We start from the raw sequence: 18,215 nt of genomic DNA on the forward strand, positions 1-18,215 counted from the left end.
CAGGATCTACAGAGACATTGACGCCATCTAGCGGTCAAAAATGTAACTACATCCATCCATTTTCTATACCGGTTATCCTACAGGGTTGCGGGGAGCCTGGAGCCTTCCCCTGGGGACATGGGGCACAAGGCGGGGTGCTAATCCATCGCACGGCACATTCACACACTACGAAGAATTTGGGAATGCCAATCAGCCTCCCATCATGTCTTTGTAATGGGGGAGGAAACTGGAGTACCCGGAAGAAACCACGTGCTAACCTCCTTGTGCCCTCGGTAATTTGTGTGACTTTCTTGAACGGAAATATTAGATCTCTATGGACCTTTTCACACCGGAAGTGGATAATTCGCGGTGCGACACAGCGACACTTTCCTTTCGTCCAGTGTGTTGATTTTTTTCCTGTCGCTCAGAGAGGAAACTAGCTGTCCAATTAGATTTGAGCTTTAGATCACGTGCCCTGAGACGCTGCTGTTACACAAAAGCGCGCGATAGGTGGCGCTATAGGACAGAAATGTGTTTTGAAACCCAGTGTGAACACAGAAGAAGAGTATTCCGGAAGAGAGAGGAGAATGAAGTTGTGTCCGAAACCGCGCCCTGTCTCCTCTATAGTGCACTATATTTATATCAGGTGTCGGCCATTTTGTAGTGGTGTCCGAATCCTGAGTGAACAACTCCATTCCCTACATTCGTTCACTCGTTTATACCCATAATGCACTCTGATTTCGAGTGGACATCCGATGTACACTCGCTAGCGCCCTATTTCACATAATCCAACGCGAGACGGCGATGGGAGGCGAAATAAAAATAAAGATGGCGGACAGGAAGCTGAGAGGCGGCAACTTTAACTTTTTTATTAATTAAATTACTTCTGTTTCGAGATATTTTGAAGTGAAATGAAACAGATTATTGACTGATTGGTGCAGTATTTATTTTCAGCCACTTACTAGTTTGTGATTTAACTTTTAAATTCGCAACTGTACACATTGATAATTTGGTGGATCGTGTATGTCAATATTCACATACTCATTAGAAAATAATGTTCTGATGACTTTTTAGTTAGTTTAGGGACAGATGTTTCTTACAGGATTTAGAAGGATGTAGTAGTCAGTTATTTAGTTAACAGCTAATACAACAAAGTGTTGTATTTCTCTGCGCCTACGTTTCCGTTATTCTTCTTCTCATGGTGAAAGACGATAGGCCGATCAGCTGAATAGTGGGTTTCGCCACCTAGTGTGCAAGCGTAGAATGCCGTCTCGGTCAGCGCCACCTATCGGGCAGGTGTGAATTAGCTGAAGTCGTTTCGGGTTCTGTGTGAAAGAATCTTCACTCTGTTAATTTTTTTATTTTAATAAAATATTTGTCAGTTTTGTTTAACTGTGAATGTTGTATATTACCGATTCCACCATGACACACATCGATTAAAAAGTATGAGAATGAACATGAACCGTTAAAATAAATTATATAATTATTGGCACCCTTCAAGGAAACGGGCAAATTGATTACAAATAGAAACATAAAATAATAAACATAAACTACTCAAACAACTGCAAAAACTACTGAATAACTTTTTAAATGAATTTTTAATATTCCTATTTTCTTTCAAAAACATATGTGGCAAAATTATTCCTTAAAAATTAAAACTATACAGCGTACACATATGTTTACACTGCGTGTTTTATTTATTTTAGTTATTAATGTTTGCACATTTTCAGGAAGTCTTTAAAACACTGGATGCACAGCACTATATGGGACTTTTTATTTTATTGGTCCATTTTCCCTGATAGTAGTGCACTACATAGGGTGTTAATCTCTTCCACACCCCATGTGTAGTGCCCTAGAAAGCCATTTTGGGAACGAGCCTCCTTGACGCTTCTGACGTCATCAGCCAATAGGAAACAAAGTTTGGAATAAACCTGATCCGGGATCTGTTGTGATGTCAGAGACGCTGTCGCGCTACACAGTGGCGAGAAATCCCGGAAGTAAAGCAGAAAAATACTCAAGCGAAGGCAATAAAGGAGAGTTAATTTTATTTTAGTGTTAAAGCTTTTATTATTCGCGATATCGCATGCGGTTAATGTGAAGTTTATTATTTATTTCACCTGCGCATTTCTAAGTTGGAAATTTGTAGTTGTGCTTTGTTTTGTGTTACATTTGCGAAAGGCGTCTCCCTGTGCGTCTCCCTGTGCGTCTCCCTGTGCGTCTCCCTGTGCGTCTCCCTGTGCGTCTCCCTGTGCGTGTGTTTAATGTTCTGTACTGAACCCTGTGCGTCTCCCTGTGCGTCTCCCTGTGCGTCTCCCTGTGCGTCTCCCTGTGCGTCTCCCTGTGCGTCTCCCTGTGCGTCTCCCTGTGCGTCTCCCTGTGCGTGTGTTTAATGTTCTGTACTGAACCCTGTGCGTCTCCCTGTGCGTGTGTTTAATGTTCTGTACTGAACTCTGCTATGGGATGCTGCGGGAGCACAGGGGTGAGAACAGCAGCTTATTTACACTTCTTGTACACTTTACAGATTCAAATAAAGTGCATAACTGAGCTCGGCTGCACTTGTCTTTAACTGTAACTCCGACAGGGAGTGCAGGTGAACATGGTGATGATTCCCTCAGACATGCAGCTGCGTGCAGTTCTGAGTCAACATTTAGAAGAAAATGAACCTGCTCTGGTCTTTAATTTCTGCGTTTTTTATTATCAGAAAACTCGAGAGTGGAAGCCTTTAGAGGATCGAAAATGCACAGACATCCCCTGGCTCATCCTCTTCGCTTTATTCAACATCGGAATGGTGAGTAATGTTAAGAATAATATCAAATCTGTGTTTATATTAACGCAGGATCTAATCTAATGCAGATTACAGTTCACCTCCCACTGAAAAAAACAAACCCAGCAGGAACCCTCATAGAAGTTGTATTGGTTTTAATGGAAACTGTAATGGTCCCTATGGGTCTCTACTGATAATTTGCTGCCTTCTATTGGTGGCATGTTGGGTGTAGTGGATACCGTTAAGGAACAGTAATGGTAATATTTAGCTGATGGTTTGTAATGGTGTTTGTATTGGGTTTTTTTCAGCAGGGTATAACCCTGTATAAAAACATACAGATAAACTCATGGTCAAAGATTGATCCATTTTAACTTCCTAATATGTTTTTAGTGATTTCTTTATTTGTTTTTGACTCAGTTCAATGTCAGAGTTTATTAAAACACCAGCAAGAAACATCCAGAAGCTCTGAGAAACACTTTTAAACACGCTTACAGTGTTGTTTGTTGGAGTTCAGGCATCTGATCATTTGTATTGGATTTATCATAAATACAAGTTAAGCATACATGTGCATGTGGAACTTTTTAAACCGTGTTTGTTTTTGGTTCAGCTTAGTCCAATTTCATTCCATAATCAGACAATCAGAGAAACGCTAGATACGTTTTAAAACACACCATAAACATTTCTGTTGTTTCTCCATCAGCTCTTCATTTGCGGCTTTGCCATATCGACCGGCGCGGCGTCCCGGCTCATCTCAGGATACGACAGTTACGGCAACATCTGCGGCCAGAGGAACACCAAAATTCCCGGGATCGAACTCAGTGGCCGGGACGAAACATCAAATAAGTGCGTAATATGACCATCGGTTCCAGTGTCTTTACCGATAACGTTCAGGAAGAACACGATCCACTGAGCGGACGTAAAAAGAGGAAATGAACATGCGTGCCGTGTAAATGAGGTTAAAGTTATTGGAAATAGGTCGTATATAATTGTTGTTAGACGCTGATGTGATTAAATACTCAGCAGGGTAACTGTGTAACTAACTGCTTCTGTGTTTATTTACTTCATAACAAAACACTTATTCACGTTAGTGTGTGATTAAATATTAAACTCGGCTTTCTGCTCTTTATGATCCGGGTTTCCGGACATTCTCATGAGGAACATTTCATCTCTTTCCCATTTAAAACACGAGCTTCTAGATTAAACAAACAGGTATGTGATTGGAGTTCGACCCTGTCATTTAATCCCTGTTTATTATTATTATTATTATTATTATTATTATTATTACAGGGTCATGTGTTTAGACACCTGATGTAGCTCCGAGCTGATCGTCGGCGGCGGCTGGAGGTTTTCAGTGAAATGCAGTAAAGTGTGATAGATAGTTTTCCTAACGTGAGTGAATGGGAGTTGTTAACTCTGTAGAATATGTTTAGATGTCTGCTGCGTGAAGCTCGGAACTCGCAGCAGTTTAACAGGTTTTTTGTGTTTTTCTGCCGTTTGCTGTTAAAGTGAGCAAATCAGACCGACGCTGCACAGACGGCCATTTTCCCCTCAGTCCTGAACTGAACTGAACTGGACTGAACTGAACTGAACTGAACTGTTTGCATTTGCAGGGAAAGTGTTTATTTTGCCGTAAGCAGATTCCCCCAGCTTTGTTTGATGTGACACGTTGACGTAGAGCTTTACCTGCTGATCAATCATAAACTTTGACAGGTCTTTTGTGATACGTTTACTCTTCCATCCCGCAGGTTCGTGTTTTTTCTCGATCCCTGTAACGTCGACATCGTGAAGAGGAAAATCAGATCTGTAGCTCTGTGTGTCTCCAAATGTCCAGAAACACAACTGCAGACTTACGACGATCTCAGAAAGTTTTCCGAGACCAACGGTACGCGTTTAATCAGCGCTCTAATGTTTACAGCACAGATCAGTTTGACTCTTTCACATTTAAACAAATACATTCTTTAATCTCAGGTTTGGAAATGTGAGAAAATAATAAGTGAAGTTCAGGGACCGTCACGGTCCATAAAGCTGTTTCTAAAAGCAGACGGGGTTCGAGATGTGAACGCTAACGACCGAGGGATGTGTGTTTTTTTTTCTTTTCAGGATCTAATTTGTGTTCGTACGAGCTCGATCCGAACAGATATCCGGACGATCCGAACAGAGCCACGAAATGCCCCAAACTTCCAGTTCCTCCCAGGCAAAGACCTTATTCCATCTTCCTCCAGTTACAGATGAAATATTGCTCTTCAGTAACGCTCACGTCGGAGAACGTTCTTTAAAGTGTTGACGAGTTCAGAGCAGATGTTCGTATACATTTGAAGACAATTTAATTGATAGCATGTTTAATTTATTGAACGTTTGGCTTCACAGATGTCTAAATTTCTCTTAGATGTAACACACTGACTTTATCCCAGCTTCGATCCGAGTTCCTCAGTGTATATTATTATGAATGAACAGTATAAATGGCAGAATATTTAATATTTCTCTGGTTTTTTTTTCTCCTCTGGCAGTCAGTCCTTACCGATCTTCCACCGCTGCACTCCGGCCGACATCTCCTGCTTCTCCAAGTTTGCCGAGGCTCTCATCACGTTCGTCAGCGACAACAGCGTTCTGCACAGGGTCATCGCTGGGGTCATGACCTCCAAGGAGATCATTATGGCCCTGTGTTTACTTTCGCTGGGTAACCACTCTCTCAGTGTCGCTGTTTAGCATTTATCTGCTTCTCTCTCCCAGTTCTTCTCGTGCTGCTTGTTGTGTTGGTGTAATATTTGGTTGTTGAACTGAACTGAGCGATGAGTAAGAACCGTGATGAGGTTATTACTATCTTGTATGTTTAATATCCTTTTTTCTGATGTTCACTGCAGTTCTGTCCATCATTCTGATGGGAGTGATCCGCTTCATCTCAGTAGTTCTCGTGTGGCTCCTCACCGCCGTTGTGGTAATCGGTTCCTTAGGTTGGTTATTAGGAAATAATTACACTGAAATTGTACCAAAGAGCCCAAGATGACGGTCAAGTCTTTAAAATCCCCTCATGCATATACACACTCGTACAGCATCGTTATAAATCTGCATCAGTGTAAAGAGCGGGAGAATCCCGAACTGAACACGCTGGAGTATAACGTGGGGTTGTGTGGGAGATTACGCTAGTTTAATGATAAGATGATCAGTACACACGCAGTGACCTGATTACTGAACACGTTTTAAATCCGAGTTTGTGAGTAGTGTAAGCAGGTGTTTCTTCTCTCTCAGGTGGGACTGGAGTTCTCTGGTGGCTTTATGTGGACCACCGAGTGTCTGTCAACGCCACTCTGCCTGTGAGTGAGCTAGCCGTGGCGTTAGATAACCAGAAAGCTCTGCTGATCTACGCTATAGGAGCTACAGTCTTCACGGTACAGAGCGTGATGTTATTATTATTCATATTCTTTTTCTTCTTACCGTACCTTTTTGATGTCTCTAACCAGATCAAACACTTAAAATGTAAAATTCTTGTTTTTCCCAAATTGAAATTTCCTGGACTCTAAACGCTTTCTGATTTTTGATTACATCATCGTGCACGAGTGCTCTGAATAAAAATATCACCAGCCAGTACGCCATGAGGTCATCATTTCTGCTCTTACGAAACCAGCAGAAGTGCTGAGCTCGGGGAAAACTCTTTCCATCTCATAAATCATGCTGTAGAACTGCACTAGATGATCCGGGTCAGTGGAACGTCCCGAGTGATGCACAGAACATTAGCGTTAACCTTTGTCATACTGATCCGTGTTTTTGTGTGTGTCAGGTGATCCTGCTGCTGCTGCTGTTCTTCATGAGGAAGCGTGTAGCTCTGACCATCGCTCTGTTCCGCGTGGCCAGTAAAGTGTTCGGTTTTCTTCCTCTGCTGGTTCTGCAGCCGTTCTGGACCTTCCTCACACTCATGCTGTTCTGGGTTTACTGGATCACCGTGCTGCTGCTTCTCGGCACCGCAGGTCCGTCGTACGTTCGGTGCTACGTCACGCCGAGTTGCTTAAATCGGACTGTTGTTCAAATCTGATTGAACTCTGATGGAAATTAGAGTTGAATTATATTTAAAGTCGTTTTAAATTTGATGGAAAATGGACTTTTAATTGATGTAGATTTGACTTGAAGCTCTACTTAAATTCAGCTTAAACGTGAGATGGAAGGTCGATTTCATGTCTGTGACTTTCTCCAAGCTTGTTCCTGGGTGATCTTCACCAGCACTGTGGTGCTGGAAGTCTCCTGAGGCTCTGCACATCGTACCTTCATTACTTTAGTAGATAATATGTTTAGCATGAAGTGGAGAGATGATCACCGGGCAGGATTCACCCCCGACTCCACTGGTTTAATCACTTTATCCTGCTCGCCAGTTAACCATCAAGTGTGCCTCCAGTTTGGCCGGAATGAAAGCCAGCATGTACACGTGGGTTCGAAGGTTGGAGACTCCTGGATGAATGTGTGATGTGTGTCTGTTCTCCAGGAAGTCCAGTGAAGAATAATCAGACGGGGCTGGTGGAGTTCCGGATGCACGAGCCGTTACAGTACATGGTGTGGTACCACGCTGTCGGTCTCATCTGGATCAGCGAGTTCATCCTGGCCTGCCAGCAAATGACGATAGCAGGGGCGGTCGTTACGTATTACTTCACCAGGTAAAAGGTCAGAGGTCATACCACACAAATGTCTAGGAGTAATGCATCCCAGAGATGTTTCACACTCATCTGCAACACCACACCCTATTCAGTCACTCTGTCCTGAAGATGCTACACAGCGCTGACACTGGAGACTCCTTCCATAAACATTACATAAACATCTCCTTACAGAAAACTTCACCGTATCGACCATTACACACGTTTTTAAAACAAATCCGTTTATGAAGAGCGTGCGCTGTACAAGTCCCTGCGAACGAGCCGTTACTATAGCAACGATAACGTATTAGCCCGAGTGCATTAATTTAAACCTGCGCTACTGTCAGAGCCGCTGTTATAGAGAACTAATCACCACCTTCTGACCAATCACAATCCAGAACTCTACAGCGCCGTGTGTTTGCTTTACTCTGCTCCTCCTGTGTGACAGGGAGAAGTCTCAGCTTCCTCCGACGCCCATCTTGTCTTCAGTGATGGATCTGATGCGTTATCACCTCGGCACGGTGGCGAAAGGAGCGTTCATCATCACGCTGGTGGAGATCCCACGCCTCATCCTCACCTACATACACAGCCAGCTCAAAGGCAGCGTGAGTCAGAGTCACTGTACACGATCATTTCACACCGACGTGCCGTAAAATCCGTGTCTTTGGGGTTTTGGAATAATCTCAGTGTGAATGTAATGGATTTGTAGGAAAACGCCTGTGCTCGCTGTATGCTGAAAGCGTGTGTGTGCTGCCTGTGGTGTCTCGAGAAGTGCCTCAGTTACCTGAACCAGGTACACACACATACACACACACTGATGAATTTTAAAGCCTTTGCTTTCTCACTGCTGATGTAGGAGTGTGTGAACTGCAGACTGTTTCTTTATCAGTTATAAAAATGAACTAATTTCATATTTAAGATTATAATCTCTATAGCTGTGACGAACACCGCTGTAAAATTCTCACCGTTCTTAACTCTAATCACGAATCATGGCTTGTTGTTTTAAACGGATGTACGTTACAGATGGGATCGTGTGTCGGAGATGTAATTTATCATAACATAAACAATCGTTTTGTGCATTTGATGTTAAATTTTGAGGTGAATATTTTTTTAAACAGTGATCCTGTTCTTTTCTGTAGAACGCCTACATCGCTACGGCGATTAACAGCACCAGCTTCTGCACGTCTGCTCGAGACGCCTTGATCATCCTGGCGGAGAACGTGCTGCGCGTGGCCACCATCAACTCCGTCGGAGACTTCGTCCTGTTCCTGGGGAAGGTACGACTGCGTGCTCAGACGTCACGTTAACGTCACTAAACCGTGTGCGTTTCTATTTCTCTGGAACGCGAGGAAACTGACGTACTGAAGAAGTTTCCGTATGACCTCGATGTGGGGATGTAACTGCTGTGTTTGGATGTCCAGGTTCTGGTCGTGTCCTGCACCGCGTTTGCGGGCGTACTGGCGCTGAATTACCAGCGTGAGTACACGGTCTGGGTTCTGCCGCTCATCATCGTGTGTGTGTTCGCCTTCCTGGTGGCTCACTGCTTCCTGTCCGTGTTCGAGATGGTGGTGGATGTTCTCTTCCTCTGTTTCGCCATCGACACCAAGTACAACGACGGCAGCCCCGGCAGGGAATACTACATGGACAAAGCCCTCATGGTAACCCTTTACTATACCTCCTGATCTCGGTCAGTAAAGTATTGTCTTATCTTAAACACTTGTACTACGAGAACTTCATCTCAGGATGATCTGCATGGTGTAAAATGTAACTAATAAAACCCCGAGTGTTTTATTCCTCTTACGCCACAGCAACTCGGCAAACAGTTACACTTTTTCATTTGTTAAATAGTCAGAACATGCATTTCATCCATTTATACTTACATTTAATGTTATTGAACATCTAGTTCCTGTTCTCGTTTACGTTATAGCAGCTATAAACACTCGTTCCTTCACCATCCCTCGCTCCATTCTCTTTTTTGAAGTTAATAAGATAAAAAAAATAAAAATCACAGCTTGTTTTGTTACCGAGAAACAGCGAAGCAGTGTAAACTCCTCTGTCCTGAAGATGTCGGAAAACATAAAGTTGCCAAAAAATTAAACATAACATTTCCAACAGAAACACTGCAGCTTTACCTCTGGTACAAAGCACTGACACTGGAGACTCCTTCTAGAAAGGTTTAGAAAGTAAAAGGGAGCGTAGGTGTGAAGGTTAGACTCTCGGGGCTTGAACAGTCATTGATGCTGTGTTTGTGACTCTGTAGGAGTTTGTGGAGAGCAGCAGGAAGGCCGAGGTGGAGGGGAGGAAAGCAGAGGGTGGAGACAGCAGGGAGATGAAACCCATGGTACATCCATTCTATTATTATTATTATTATTATTATTATTATTTTAAGCCATGAAATGAATCGTGTTCATGTTTTGTGTTTCAGACGGCAGGAGAGACGTTAGCGTAAAGAAACTTCAGGTGCTACTGATTTAATCTCAACACTCCAGGGATGGATTTTTCTTTAGGTGATTAATAAATTGATGACTGTAGCATTAGGCCGAGGCGCTGTACGCTGTACAGCACCTCGCAAATACAGCGAATAAACTGTCGTTTTTTTGTAAAAATGGTTAGCAATAATATTTTGTACGTTCGTAGTCATTTTATACTCGTGTTTTTTTTACTTTCACGTTCTCTTTTTATAATGTTCTCCTTTAGATAAAACCCGTACACCATGTGCTCCCCCCTCTACTGATGAATTCTATAATATGAATTATGTAGACAAGTCTCTCGTGTGTGCGGTGTGAAAGGGAAATGCTCAACTAATTAAAGGTGAATAAAGGTTATTGCAGGGTGAATGGACCCCGTCTCGTTGTGGTTTATTTCTGCTGATAGAGTTCGTGTTCTGTACACAGTTGTGTAGAACGTTCTCACGGCACCGTGGTGAAACTGAGCGCTTGGCAAACACGCAAGACTTCTGATCAACTTGTGGCTTTTTATTTCAGCCTTCACGAACGTCCAACACTGAACACTGCTCTAGAACTAAACCTGTAACTTCACTCACACTTTTATTAACTCTTAACAACTGATTAACGCCGTCCCGCAGTATTCACATCACTGAAGGCATTTCGTTCAGGACGAGGCGTGACCCCGGAGATGTTCCTTCAGCTTGGGGATGGTGGTTTGCTCTTGGTGGCAGACGTGGCAGCGCAGTGGCAGCTTCAGCAGCTCGCTGGTGCCGTCCTTCACGCTCACGCGACCGTCTCTCTCCAACATCGCGATAACATCTGCAACACAAACATCTGCCGTTAATCATCAGCGACATCGCGGACGTGAGAAACGGGTTCTGCAGCGAACAGGATGGATTTATAAACGTCCAACACACAGCATGAACGAGTCGAACCCTAACAAGTACGATACGTGACTCTTTAATACAGACACAAGTTCTGTGGAGCAGTAGATCATCTCCAGATAACTCACCCTGAGATTCAATGAAGTAGTCAGTGGTGAAGGAGTTCCAGTGTTTTTTATTCTTCAGACACGGAGAATCAAAGTCTTGGCTGATTACGTGAAGGTGAACGTGACTGTACGAGGACGGAAGCAGAGAGCGCTGCTGTTAGAGAAAATTAAATCAACAGCTTCCGACCAATCACAATCCAGAACTGGACAGCAGCATGGAGACACACTTAAACAACACCTAACACTGTGGAACATATATACTAATATTTATAATATATACTAATACATCTGAATACATGTTTAACACTGCAATGGAACCCTTAGTTTAACATTGTGACCTCCTCCCTCTCCCGTTCTCCGTCTCACACCTGCGACCCGAGTTACAGTAACATGTCGGACCTCATGCTGGGAATGGCGTGGTAACCCAGACGGAAGCGTAGCGTGTCGGAGCCGGGACACTGCTGCGCCATGCGGGCCCCGATTCGCTCCATGTGCTTCAGCAGCTCCACGTGCTCGGGCCTCAGGGCCTTCAGGCTGGAGATGGAGTCCCACGGCAGAACCAACCAGTGGAACCGTGCCTTCGGGTACTTGTCCTTAATCACCACCACCTTCTCGTCTTTGTACACCTGCGGCAAGGGTACAGCAAGGATACGGGATGTGGATGAGTGCGTCAGGAACACGCTTCTGCTTTCAGTCCACAAGCTTGTGTTCATTTCCCATGATTACCCTGAAGTACCATTCACGCAGGACGCAGACACGGTGTTCTGCAGTCCTACTTTCTGCTCCAGATTATAGATTAGATACCTGGCACCAAAAGCTGCAGCGACTGATTCGATATCAGGAGGAGGGACAGAATGAAAATATAATCTGCACTAGCTGATGAATCGTAGGACCAGATTTACGTCACGTTACCCAAAGTAGCTGGAAGGTGGTGTGTGCTACCTGCATGCTGGGGTCCTGCATGGAGACTTTCAGCCCCTGACTCCAGTGTGCTGCGGGTTCCTGTGGAGAACAGGCCCTGCGTTAGCGTGGGGAAATCTACACGCTAATACACCACACAGTAAATAACAATAAACTGCTAAATATCGGTCCAATTATTTAAATGTACTTGTAGTGGATTTCTAAACCCAGCGATGTTCGAGTAAAACTCTCTGCTCATCGACTGCATGGAAGGTAAGGTAATCATTATTAAATAAACGAGCAGTATGACGAGGTTCAGGTCTGATCATGTGTGCTAAGCATTCGGATAAATCATGGAAATAATTGCAATGCGCTGTTTGTCATTTAGTACATTTAAGAACAAAAACAAGTTTGCAAAGACGCCCAAATGAAACCGACCTATTCTGGTGTAAGTGACGCTTATATCGGATAATATCGGAAATATCGGATGTTCAGCGTTGTCATATTGGACTTGGCGGTTCTGATGCTGTAAATGTGACAACATGCAGGTTTTTATAAGGTGTTCTAAGCTTTCTAACAAATCATCACTTTATATTAACTTTTAAGATGATAAATATTTTCCTCTATTACTCCTTCTGCAAAAATATCCCAACATGCCATTTTAGTAGATCATGTCCATCGTACATCACGTGACCGGGCGAATAGGATCTTCAGCAGAAATAATACTACAAGAGCGTTTATGTAAAAGTTTCAATCAGTCTGATTTCCCTCGGTTACATAAATCAACAATGTAAGTAATGTAAAGGATTTACAGACGAAAACGGGGTGAGGAGCGAGACCGACCTTTTCAGGTGCGTGTGTTTGGTCTGGCCGAGCCGCGCTGTTCGAACAGGAAGGTGCTGAGACTCTGCAGCTCTTCTCCTTATCCTGGTCTCTCTCTTCATGAGCGTCTCTCTGGTGCGGTCTCTTCATCGCTTTGCTTTTCTCCCCAGAAGCACCGGCAGACGTCGATTCTTCCCTGAACTGCAGCGTGTACGGATAAAGCCGATTGACCATGTAGAGCTTCTGTCCGGGTTTAAAGGTCACCTGGTTGCAGAGGTGAAGGAAACGCGGGTGGAACGCGGTTACAGCCAGCGACCTGTACAACAGCCTCCGTTACTGACAAACATGGAAATGACCTCCATCATGGATAAAGCGTGCTGATGTCAGGATGTGTAAGACGGTGCGTGCGCGTTACCTGATTGCCTTTGCCCACGACCACATCGTCCAGGCTTGTAGGATTGCTACCTAACTGCAAAGCGATGAACAGATCAGCGTTCCAGCACTGTGGCTCGGAGGTTTGAAATAAAACTATTTCATTATCTTACCTGCTTCACAGTGACGAATCCTCGGTTACAATCCGCTCTCAGTTCGACTGTAAAGGTTCAGAGACGCGTTACGATTAGCGCTGTGCTAATGACAGACAGCAGCACAGTCAACACATAATACTGATCCTGCGAACACTTCAGTCTTCCAGTGCACTTATCCAGGGACTCCAGGAACGCAAACTAGCACGGGTTTGATTTCAAACAGTAAAGCATTGCTTTGAAAATATGAATCTGGAAAAAAAAAAAACTCATTCGAAACAGACGCCAAAATCCAAGCCACAGAATCCGATTTCAATCAGACTACAAAACTTTACTTTCAGATTTAAAATATGAATGTGTAGTGTTTAATTCGTGTGGGTTTACCTTGCTGCCTGGAGCATTTCTGGTCTTTAATCTGAGTTTCTGGACCCCGACCCAGAGTGTGTGTGTGATAATGAAGGAGCTGAATGGGTTTGTGGCTCTCATCCGCACGAACAAGCCAACAGGTCGGCATCTCCCCTGAAAACCACACCGACAGATCAGACACGCACAAACCTTCTACTCCTCACTTTCATTGCAGGAATATTATGAGATAATACAGAAATACTGTCAATTTTACACACACACACACACACACACACACACACACACACACACACACCAGGCCAGTATTACACTAACTAGAAATACATTATCACAAAAGATGTTATATTTCTTTCAACACTACATACTGGTTTTGTTGTTTCCCCCTATTAAAAATAAATAAATAAATAATAGGAAGTATAAACTGTTTTTAAGATCATTGTGACTGCGTATCCAGAGTTAAATATATTAGTTATTAACCCCCAAAACATTTGTTTATTTGAATAATGAGACATCCCTGCTGAAAAAAACCCAATAGAAACCACCACAGAAATTCTAATGGTTTCATCAGCTGTTAACCATTAAAACCATTACCTTAATGGGATCCACTAGACATAACCTGCCACCAATAGAAGGCAACAAATTACCAACAGAGACCATTACGATTTCCATTAAAATCCAGTAGAAGTTGCAGGACAGTTCTTATTGTTTTTTTCAGCAGGGATCACTCGGTTTAAACGCGTCTCTCGTGGATCTCGGTGTGTTGGTGTTGTACAGTCTCAGAACCAGGTTAGAGCTGGATTGGTGAGTGGACCTCTGGGAGAACCCTGTGTGTACAGGTGAGTGTTCTCCTGCTAAGCTCGGGGTGATCGTTAGCTGCTTCAGGTGAACTGGGATCAGACTGGGAGATTGACTGGGATCAGACTGGGAGATGGACTGGGATCAGACTGGGAGATGGACTGGGATCAGACTGGGAGATGGACTGGGATCAGACTGGGAGGTGGACTGATACTGAAATAATGAAAATAAAAGCCAGCCTCATGTTGAGGAGAGAACCTGCACAGTGTTTTAACCGCATTAACATTAACAGCTGGATCAAATCATCCGGTGAAATAAAGCAGCGTGAACAAAACCACCATCTGATTCAAACTTATTCCACACCAATAAACGTGTAACTCGGTCCACTAAACGGATAAACAGTTACCTGTGTTCTGAAACGTGTTGCTCTGGTCCTCAGTTGAGGTTCTAGAACAGTCTAGTCCGCGTTTCTCTATAACATCAACCTAGCTCTGTGAAACATGGACCACCGGCCGCGTCCCAAACGCCACTGACCCCCTGCACACGCTCACTAGGAAACCTGTACGCTGTAGGAAACCACGCCCCAGAGCCACTATGTAGTGAAGCAAGTGGACAATACAATGGTATTTGGAATTGAACCAATTTGAAATTTAATGGCGCATTTGTGGTTCACTTCCGGTCTTGTATTTCAAAATACAAGTCGAATCTCACCCTGATTTTTCCATTGGCTCTTGGATTATTGCAGAAAATAAACTCTGTGACCAGCAAAGGTTTATGATTCGTACACGTTTCGTTTATCAAGATAATCTTCACATATAAACATAACGTTCATGAATTTTGAAGCCTAAATACAATCAGCAGAAGTAAAAAGCTAAAGTTAGCCTATAAACGAACTACACAGCGGTCGCATGACCTCAACGTCACCTCCACTAAAGCTTCCGACATCCCTTTCGATCTTTAATTTTAATAACAGTACAAGTGGAAAATACTATAAATTTGTAAATCTACAAGTTGGAAAGTTTGAGTTGGAATAGTTTGCGAGTGCGCGAGTATAAACACAGCGAGGCTGTAGTATTTGAGTTTTCCTGTTCGGCGTGATGACGTTTAATTTCCCCGACAGCCTCTGTAGTCCCATTTAGCCACTTATAAATGACCGTCTTTTTCAAGACATGTAAAAGCTCTAAAACTCAAAAGTGGGGTATTACTGATGTAATTTATGTCGTAGAATAAAACATGAAAACATTTTGAGCTTGTGTTCACCACACAGCTTATTTCAGGCATAAAAAGCCCCTTCAAAAGCCCGGAACGATGGAACCGGAAGTGCCAAAAATACTAACTCATTTCCGAGTGTTAAGCAGAAAGTATGCTTCACTTTGTACTTTGTATTTTATTTAAAATGCTTTATTTGAACATTCAGTTTACAGTACGGTACAACCAAAATAGAACATAACAATGAGTATTAAGAATAACAGCAATATAAGTAATAGTTAAATAAAACAAACAACACCATAGCTCAAAACAGAAGTAGAACTATACAGTAACTAAAAAATAAAGCAATAAAAGCTAAAGAAAGAGGGCATTGCCCAAATTATAATTACACATTTACAGTAAAACGTTCGTAGGCTGTGCAAAGTGTACATGTTCTTTTTTGTTGAGAAGATTAAATTGTAACCAAATAATGTTTTATCTCTTGTAAGAATACAAAAAAAATGGTTTACAATTTACATTTATGAATATAAAATCTACATAGGAAAGGGATTAGGTTCATTATAAAGCAGGCATTTAGATCTGCTTCAACAAATGCAAAAATAACAGTTTGGAGATTCTTTGGAAAAACTCTGCAAGATATTACTTGAGATAAACAAACTAACATCTTTCCATAATATAACTGCACGACCAAAACAAGTGAAGGGGACTTTGTCCTTTTTAAGCCTGTTGTATACTTGTTTTGTTTTTTTTACGAGCACGCATAGCTTTTCAAAGTATACTCCATTTGACACGTACGCAGGCTGTCGACGCATGCGCAACACGACAAATTGCACTATCCCTCCTGGCCTACAGGAGTCAGTACAGAGCAGATCTTCTGGTGTGCAGGACGACAACGAAAATCAATGCTTGGGCAATATCTCGCCACGATTAGCACCCATATACTATTCCTTATACTCTTTAAGGCTAGAATTATACAAATGCGGGTACGTTCTAACTTGCACTCGTTTCCGTCTCTTCGGTTTTTTCTCCGACTACCTTCACAATCAACGGGCCTGCGTCACTGCTGCCACCTTGTGGAAGAAATAAATAGTGCAAAAGAATTAAATACGCATGTGCGACCTGTGTGTACAAAGTGACGGGAAGTTTTTAATTTGTTTGTGACAAACTATGGTGCCTAATGTCTCTTCTTCAAAACAAATGATGGTCTCTATGAACATTGGACACAATGGTGCCTAATGTTTATAGATACCATTGTCTCTCTTGAGGTCTCTAAAGAAACACAGTCATAAATACTGACAATGTTTTCACTGTTGCACAATTAGGGGATTTGGTATTTGTTTCCTTTTGGTTTGTTATATGTACAAGGATGTGAATAAGAATACATTGCAAAAACACTTCCTGGTGGCCTCATGCGTCATGTTTGATTTTACAGATTAAAATGAACACATTTTGGCCCAGTAACTGAAAATATACACAAATACACAAAAAGGAAGTAGTGTAATATATTTCTGAAGTTGTTACATGACTGTAGTATACAATGAAAACTCTTGCATACTGCACACTACTACATGAAATAGTGTAAACTATACAATACTAAAGTGGATAAATACTAAGTGCATTGCATAGTATACAGTATGACTGGTAAATGAATTGGGTTTTAAGGCACATGACTGCAGCTAAGCCCTTGTTTCAGCTCATTAGGGGGAAAAAAAAACAGATTCATATCAGAGCACAAATATAATATTATTGAAAAATCCAAAACTTTGGTTACAACCATAATCCTGGTCCTCTGGTAGCATGAGTGATGTATCTCACTGTGGAAAACGCTGATTCAGAAGTAAGGTATACTTTAATGATAGAGAAGGCTTTGCCATTGTCTAGCAGTTCCGGTAGGAATGATAACATTGTAGGAACAGAACAGTGAAAGGGAATCGAACCCAATGTCACGCACCACTCTTCAAACACACGTCACTTGCGATCATTGCTGTATCTTGTAGCTGATGCTCTGGCATTTTGAAAAGTTGCGATAACAACCAGGTAGCCTTGCCATGATCAAATTATAATCTCTCGCAGGCCCGGCCCAAAGTGCCATCTCTGTTTTCAGCACCCCAATGTGAACATGAGCTACAGACACCAGGAAGAAGTCACTGCTTTATGTGGAGCAGACGTCGTGATAGATATAAATCACAGGGACGTGGAGTCAAATTTTAAGATATGATTTGGGTATCTGCTCCCCGTGACCCTGTGTAGCATGAGCTCTACAGAAAAATGCATGGATATATCAGTTTAATTTAATTAATCGGTTTAATAAATATCACCATCTAAGTGCACGTAGACTTGAATATTTTCTGTTATCCATTCTGTTTCCTAGAATCATCCAGCTCTACTTTCAGAGTCTAGATTATGGGTGTTAATTGATAGAATAGATAATAATACGTTAAATAATTAATGGCCCTAGCTTATGGCCCTTCAAGATCTCAGAAAAATGCTGATGTGGCTTGGGCAGAATGTGAGATTGACACCCCTGGCTTATCATCTGTACAATATTTATGTTGAATCTGAAATATGGGTGTACAGCAATGCCACTGTCTGTCTCTGTATATGTACAGTATATGGTTAGTGCGCTAAATATTCATGCCTGTATTGGTAACCATGAAGATGTGGTGTGTGAAGGTTAGAAGAAAGTGGAAGACCTCGAGTGTCCTGTAGAGAACCCTGAACTCAACCCCACTGAACATTTGAACTGGAACTGGAGACTCCTCACATCATCATCAGGTGAGTCCACACATGGATTAGCTTTCC

General features: G+C 42.6%; 2 protein-coding genes across 3 annotated transcripts; one reads left to right on the forward strand and one right to left on the reverse strand.

Annotated features, from left to right (window-relative positions):
• Positions 1–1,930: 1,930 nt before the first annotated feature.
• On the forward strand, positions 1,931–10,200 carry slc44a1a (solute carrier family 44 member 1a). The gene is made up of 16 exons (XM_053677316.1): positions 1,931–2,458; positions 2,681–2,767; positions 3,444–3,586; positions 4,489–4,625; positions 4,844–4,937; positions 5,251–5,420; positions 5,605–5,694; positions 5,990–6,129; positions 6,519–6,705; positions 7,215–7,383; positions 7,808–7,964; positions 8,069–8,152; positions 8,499–8,636; positions 8,781–9,017; positions 9,620–9,700; positions 9,785–10,200. The coding sequence occupies exons 1-16, from the start codon at positions 2,435–2,437 to the stop codon at positions 9,806–9,808; spliced, it is 1,962 nt and encodes a 653-aa protein (XP_053533291.1). The 5' UTR covers positions 1,931–2,434; the 3' UTR covers positions 9,809–10,200.
• Positions 9,695–14,766, reverse strand: aptx (aprataxin). 2 transcript variants are annotated; one of them, XM_017461026.3, is made up of 9 exons: positions 14,611–14,766; positions 13,428–13,562; positions 13,065–13,111; positions 12,935–12,988; positions 12,541–12,783; positions 11,740–11,799; positions 11,197–11,423; positions 10,819–10,922; positions 9,695–10,625 (listed from the first exon to the last, which is right to left on the reverse strand). In XM_017461026.3, the coding sequence occupies exons 2-9, from the start codon at positions 13,555–13,557 to the stop codon at positions 10,471–10,473; spliced, it is 1,020 nt and encodes a 339-aa protein (XP_017316515.1). In that variant the 5' UTR covers positions 13,558–13,562; positions 14,611–14,766; the 3' UTR covers positions 9,695–10,470. The 2 variants fall into 2 exon arrangements, with proteins under 2 accessions (XP_017316515.1, XP_017316516.1); XM_017461027.3 differs by lacking the exon at positions 14,611–14,766 and having other exon boundaries at positions 12,541–12,835; positions 13,428–13,521.
• Positions 14,767–18,215: the final 3,449 nt, after the last annotated feature.

Source organism: Ictalurus punctatus, chromosome 29 (assembly GCF_001660625.3).
Source record: "Ictalurus punctatus breed USDA103 chromosome 29, Coco_2.0, whole genome shotgun sequence".
Classification (NCBI taxonomy): domain Eukaryota; kingdom Metazoa; phylum Chordata; class Actinopteri; order Siluriformes; family Ictaluridae; genus Ictalurus; species Ictalurus punctatus.

Bases quoted from the DNA above. Each gene is read 5' to 3' on its own strand.
- slc44a1a (XM_053677316.1), top strand. From the start codon at position 2,435: ATGGGATGCTGCGGGAGCACAGGG. The intron at 4,626-4,843 runs GTACGCGTTTAA...TTTTCTTTTCAG, and splicing joins AAAGTTTTCCGAGACCAACG to GATCTAATTTGTGTTCGTAC. The intron at 4,938-5,250 runs GCAAAGACCTTA...CTCCTCTGGCAG, and splicing joins AAACTTCCAGTTCCTCCCAG to TCAGTCCTTACCGATCTTCC.
- aptx (XM_017461026.3), bottom strand. From the start codon at position 13,557: ATGCCGACCTGTTGGCTTGTTCGTGCGGATGAGAGCCACAAACCCATT. The intron at 11,800-12,540 runs GTCGGTCTCGCT...TGTTCTCCACAG, and splicing joins AAACACACGCACCTGAAAAG to GAACCCGCAGCACACTGGAG. The intron at 10,923-11,196 runs GTCCGACATGTT...GTCCTCGTACAG, and splicing joins CACGCCATTCCCAGCATGAG to TCACGTTCACCTTCACGTAA.